Source organism: Perca flavescens, chromosome 10 (assembly GCF_004354835.1).
Source record: "Perca flavescens isolate YP-PL-M2 chromosome 10, PFLA_1.0, whole genome shotgun sequence".
Lineage (NCBI taxonomy): Eukaryota > Metazoa > Chordata > Actinopteri > Perciformes > Percidae > Perca > Perca flavescens.
In genome coordinates, this window is record NC_041340.1 from 1798891 (window position 1) to 1804977 (window position 6087).

Consider the following 6087-nt stretch of genomic DNA (forward strand, 5'->3'; position numbering starts at 1 on the left):
GGGGGACCATAGGCAGGCTGGGGGAACTCACATTAATGTTATAAAACCTCATAAAGTGACATTTTCATGCCAAGGGACCTTTAAGACAGATTTGAAACAATCTGAACCGATACTTTAAGGGCAAATTTCTTTACAATCATTTGAGTATTAATAGCACCTCCCCCCAAAAAAAAAAAAAATAATCCCCCGTCCACTTTATCTGTTCGCTCATCATCCAAAAATATCAAATCTTTTTCTACGGACGTGACATTTCAGACTCGGTTTGTATTCTTTGGGTGAATTAGTTTTTAAAATAACTGATTTCCTCTTCAGGAGGAACAAAAATCACAGATTTACATTCTTTGGTTGAGCTGTTGGGAGTGTAGTGTGGGCTGAGAACCGTTAAAAATCCAATATATGTTTTTAGTTTTGAACATGTTTTCTGTGTCATCAGGTTAAAAAAAAAAAACACATTTAATTAAAAACAAGTTAAAATGTTTGTGAAGAAAACCACTCAGCCCGGAAAACTGGAGCCATGGATTAATCAATCAGCGGATGGGATGGATTGTGTTTTTGTTGTTGTTGTTGTTGTCAAACCCAAGTGGAGACGGGCCAATGAGGCATTCACGCTGTGGAAAGCTCCACGCCGCTGTCACAGACCCCGCTGTCGAGCCAAACTTCTGCCTTCAGATCCTGAACCGGAGACTGGCCTGCAGAGAGACAAACCACAGCTCAGTGTTGCAGGTATAACCTTTATTAGGGCTGACATCTCTTAGTCGATTAGTCGACTAATCGGTCGTTTTGGTCTCAGTCCACTAAGATTTCTATAGTCGATTAGTCATTTTTTATTCTTCATCCATCCATCCATCCATCCATCTTCGTCCGCTTATCCGGTGTCGGGTCGCGGGGGGAGCAGCTCCAGCAGGGGACCCCAAACTTCCCTTTCCCGAGCAACATTAACCAGCTCCGACTGGGGGATCCCGAGGCGTTCCCAGGCCAGGTTGGAGATATAATCCCTCCACCTAGTCCTGGGTCTTCCCCGAGGCCTCCTCCCAGCTGGACGTGCCTGGAACACCTCCCTAGGGAGGCGCCCAGGGGGCATCCTTACCAGATGCCCGAACCACCTCAACTGGCTCCTTATTCATGCTTAATTACTCATTTCCAAGAAACTTCTGAGCACATTTATGGTAAACACAATATTTAAAGTGGTGCTTTTGCAGGATTAATTGTGGAGAAACTCAGTTTTACAGATTGTTAATTAACTACATTTATATTGTGCTTTTCTAGTCTTAACCACCTCTCAAAGCGCACAGCTCTGTCAATTAAATCAACTAATCGATTAGTCGACTAAGGAGTTCTTTAGTCGAGGACAGACCTAACCTTTATAACAGACTTTAAGAAATAATGGACAAGGCCTCCAGCTTAGCCTGGTTGGACACCAGAGTAGGGCTGCTCAATTTAGAAAAAAATATAATCACGATTATTTCTGTCAATATTGAAATCACGATAATTTAACACGATTACTCGTTGACTTCTGGAAAGATGTTGCAGTTATTGAACTTCAAAAACTAAATGTTACATAAATCAACAGTAAAAACATACAACTGGGAAATTTTGATCATATCGTTGATACTTTTCCTATTTAAACTTTTTTCCATTTTTTCATTCAGAACACAAGAGAAAATAAGAGTTTATTTGCAAAACGTAATGAGCTAAATAATTGTTTTTCTTGATTATTCTGTTTTTGTGATCATTGGGAGCCGAAATCATAATCACGATTAAATTTCGATTAATTGCACAGCCCTAGTTGTGATTGGTGTAGAGCTCGCCTCAATGGTTGTGATTGGTGCAGAGCCCGCCTCAATGGTTGTGATTGGTGTAGAGCCCGCCTCAATGGTTGTGATTGGTGTAAAGCCCGCCTCAATGGTTGTGATTGGTGCAGAGCCCGCCTCAATGGTTGTGATTGGTGTAGAGCCCTCCTCAACGATTGTTGAAAAGCCCAGGAAATGGGCTTGAATTGGCTCTTGGCCAGACTGACTTGCAGAGCAAATCTCAAATTTGCCGGAAGTTCGTCAGGGTTTACCCAGGCCACCTCCGGCTTTGAAAAGTGAAGCCAACGCTGAAGCTTTGTTGGGACTTTATGCTGCCTTCTCTCTGTTTGGTGGACTTTTTTGTATGCCGTATGCAGGGGTTAAAGTGGGATCTGGCAGATAGGGGATAAGATCTGTAACTACAAGTCAAAATTAATCTGAGCACACAAAGCCAAATTGCTTCCTAAGTTACCATGTGACTGTTTGCTGCTGATGTAGCAGCACGAGTTTTTTGAAGCACGTCATCTACACCGGAGCCACGTGACATTACCCACCAACAACAAATGTGCATCAACACTGTTTTATTAGAAGGAATATTCAAACGTCGTTTTTGGCCATTTTTTGCAGCACTATTTGTCATCTTATCATGGTTTTAACTAGTCTCGCTTTTCCAAACCTTCTTCAACAGGACGCTCAGTGATCTGCAATCACAATCGTCTTGGGGGCGGGGCTAAGCTCCGGACGGAGCCACAGCGCCTCTGCTAAATAGCCTCTGGAAGGAACTTGTTTTGGTGGAACGTGTACATTCAAAAGTAGTTTTAGTCGTGCAACAGAAAGCTCAGATTGGACAGATAGTCTAGCTAGCTGTCTGGATTTACCTCTGCAGAGAGACCTTTCATCTCTGGGGGGTGCTGAGGAGCAGTTAACCATTGTCACATACAGTGCATACGGAAAGTATTCACAGCGCTTCACTTTTTCAACATTTTGTTATGTTATAGCCTTATTCCAAAATGGATTAAATTAATTTTTTTCCTCAAAATTCTACACATAATACCCCATAATGACTACTTAAAAAAAGTTTGTTTGAGATTTTTGCAAATTTATTAAAAATAAAAAAACGAAGAAATCACTTGTACATACGTAAGTATTCACAGCGTTTGCGATCAAGGTCAAAATTGAGCTCAGGTGCAATCTGTTTCCACTGATCATCCTTGAGATGTTTCTACAGCTTAACTTGAGTCCAACTGTGGTAAATTCAGTTGATTGGACATGATTTGGAAAGGCCCACACCTTTCTATATAAGGTCCCAAAGTTAACAGTGCATGTCAGACCACAAAACAAGCATGAAGTCGAAGGAATTGTCTGTAGGCCTCCGAGACAGGATTGTCTCAATGTACAGACCTGGGGAAGGGTACAGAAACATTGCTGCTGCTTTAAAAAAGTCCCAATGAGTACAGTGGCCTACATCATCCGTAAATGGAACAAGTTTGGAACCACCAGGACTCTTCCTAGAGCTGGCCGTCCTTCTAAACTGAGTGATTGGGGGAAAAGGGCTTTAGTTAGGGAGGTGACCAATAACCCGATGGTCACTCTGACAGAGCTCCAGGGTTCCTCTGTGGAGAGAGGAGAACCTTCCAGAAGGATGACCATTGCTGCAGCACTCCACCAATCAGGCCTGTATGGTAGAGTGGCCAGACAGAAGCCACTCCTTCGTAAAAGGCACATGGCAGCCCGCCTGGAGTTTGCCAAAAGGCACCTGAAAGACTCTCAGACCATGAGAAACTAAATTCTCTGGTCTGATGAGACAAAGATCGAACTTTTTGGCATGAACGCCAAGCGTTATGTTTAGAGGACACCAGGCACCGCTCATCACCTGGCTAATACCATCCCTACAGTGAAGCATGGTGGTGGCAGCATCATGCTGTGGGGATGTTTTTCAGCAGCAGGAACTGGGAGACTAGTCAGGACTGAAGGAAAGATGAATGCAGCAATGTACAGAGAGATCCTGGAAGAAAACCTGCTCCAGAGCGCTTTTGACCTCAGACTGGGACGACAGTTCATCTTTCAACAGGACAACGACCCTAAGCACAGAGCCACGATATCAAAGGAGTGGCTTCAGGACAACTCTGTAAATGTCCTAGAGTAACCCAGCCAGAGCCCAGACTTGAATCCCATTTAACATCTCTGAAAGGATCTGAAAATGGCTGTGCACCAACGCTCCCCATCCAACCTGATGGAGCTTGAGATGTTCTGTAAAAGGAATGGGCGAAACTGGCCAAAGAGAGGTGTGCCAAGCTTGTGGCTTCATATTCCAAAAGACTTGAGGCTGTAATTGCTGCCAAAGATGCCACAACAAAGTATTGATTAAAGGCTGTTAATACTTATGTAGATATTATATTTTCATTCTTTATTTCTAAGAAATTTGCAAAAATTTAAAAAAAATGTTTTTCGTGTTGTCATTATGTGGTATTGTGTGTTGAATTTTGACGAAAAAAGTAATTTAATCCATTTTGGAATAAGGCTGTAACATAATGAAATGTGGAAAAAGTGAAGCGCTGTGAATACTTTCCGTATGCACTGTAGGCCTTCTTATGACTGTACTGCCAAACAACAACTTTTTCTGCATTGAACCAGATCCATGTCCACTTTCTCACAGCCTACTGCATTGAACCAGATCCATGTCCATTTTCTCACAGCCTACTGCATTGAACCAGATCCATGTCCACTTTCTCACAGCCTACTGCATTGAACCAGATCCATGTCCATTTTCTCACAGCCTACTGCATTGAACCAGATCCATGTCCACTTTCTCACAGCCTACTGCATTGAACCAGATCCAAGTCCACCTTCTCACAGCCTACTGCATTGAACCAGATCCATGTCCACTTCCTCACAGCCTACTGCATTGAACGCTCCACCTACGTAAACACCTTCCCGAAATTAACGGCGCCGTCACTACGGCGACCAGCGTAGCACACCGTAGTGCAAGCACAGGGTTCGGTTCGCTGGGAAAAAATTCTACGGTTCAGCAGAAACCAGAACCCTGACAAAAAGCCCAAAATTCAGCCGAATCTGAAAACGAATCCTGGATTCGATGCATCCCTAGTTTTAACTAACCAAATGGTTAGACTGTAATCATTATCCAGTCCTTCCAGATAAATGCTGAGTATTTGTGGAGTAAATATGGCTGCTCTTGTGTGAAGTAAACGCAACATTTTTCAACTTTCTGCTAAGATACAGTACAGGCCAAAAGTTTGGACACACCTTCTCATTCAATGCGTTTCCTCTTTATTTTCATGACTATTTACATCGTAGATTCTCACTGAAGGCATCAAAACTATGATTGAACACATATGGAATTATGTACTTAACAAAAAAAGTGTGAAATAACTGAAAACATGTCTTATATTTTAGATTCTTCAAAGTAGCCACCCTTTGCTTTTTTGATAACTCTGCAAACCCTTGGTGTTCTCTCAATGAGCTTCATGAGGTAGTCACCTGAAATGGTTTTACCTTCACAGGTGTGCTTTGTCAGGGTTCATTAGTGGAATTATTTCCCTTATTAATAAAAAAGCAAAGTGTGGCTACTTTGAAGAATCTAAAATATAAGACATGTTTTCAGTTATTTCACACTTTATTGTTAAGTACATAATTCCATATGTGTTCATTCATAGTTTTGATGCCTTCAGTGAGAATCTACAATGTAAATAGTCATGAAAATAAAGAGGAAACGCATTGAATGAGAAGGTGTGTCCAAACTTTTGGCCTGTACTGTATGTTATGGGACTTTTGGTTTTTCTTGAAGGACTGGATATCGTGCGTCTGCTCACCGCTCGTCTCCTCTGTCATCTGCGTTTCGTCGTCGCCATGGTGACACAGCGCCTCCTCCAGGACGCTCAGCGCTCTGCACTCACCGACCGACTTCAGACCAGCCAACAGATCCCGGATCGTCCCGCCGGAAACCTGCAGCGGAAAAATACATCCATTATCCAATCAGAGTCCACAGGTGTTACTGTACGAAGATATTCAATGAATACATCGGTGGAAGAAGTATTAAGATCCTCTACGGCAGTAAAAGTACTAATACCACTCTGTTAAAATACTCAGTTGCAAGTTAAAGTCCTCTGTGTGTGTGTGTGTGTGTGTCTGTCTGTCTGTCGGTCTGTCTGTGTCTGTGTATTTGTGTGTGTCTGTCTTTCTCTGTGTGTGTGTGTGTGTGTGTCTGTCTGTCTGTCTGTGTCTATTTGTGTCTGTGTATTTGTGTGTGTCTGTCTTTCTGTGTGTGTGTGTGTGTGTG

General features: G+C 42.6%; 1 protein-coding gene across 1 annotated transcript in view; it reads right to left on the reverse strand.

The window, feature by feature from the left end:
• nfkb1 (nuclear factor of kappa light polypeptide gene enhancer in B-cells 1) overlaps positions 1-6087 on the reverse strand; it is an 85277-nt gene continuing 79190 nt past the window's right edge. The window contains 2 exon segments of the mRNA XM_028590166.1: positions 1-689; positions 5621-5753. Of these exon segments, the coding sequence (XP_028445967.1) occupies positions 604-689; positions 5621-5753 (219 nt within the window). The 3' untranslated portion in view covers positions 1-603.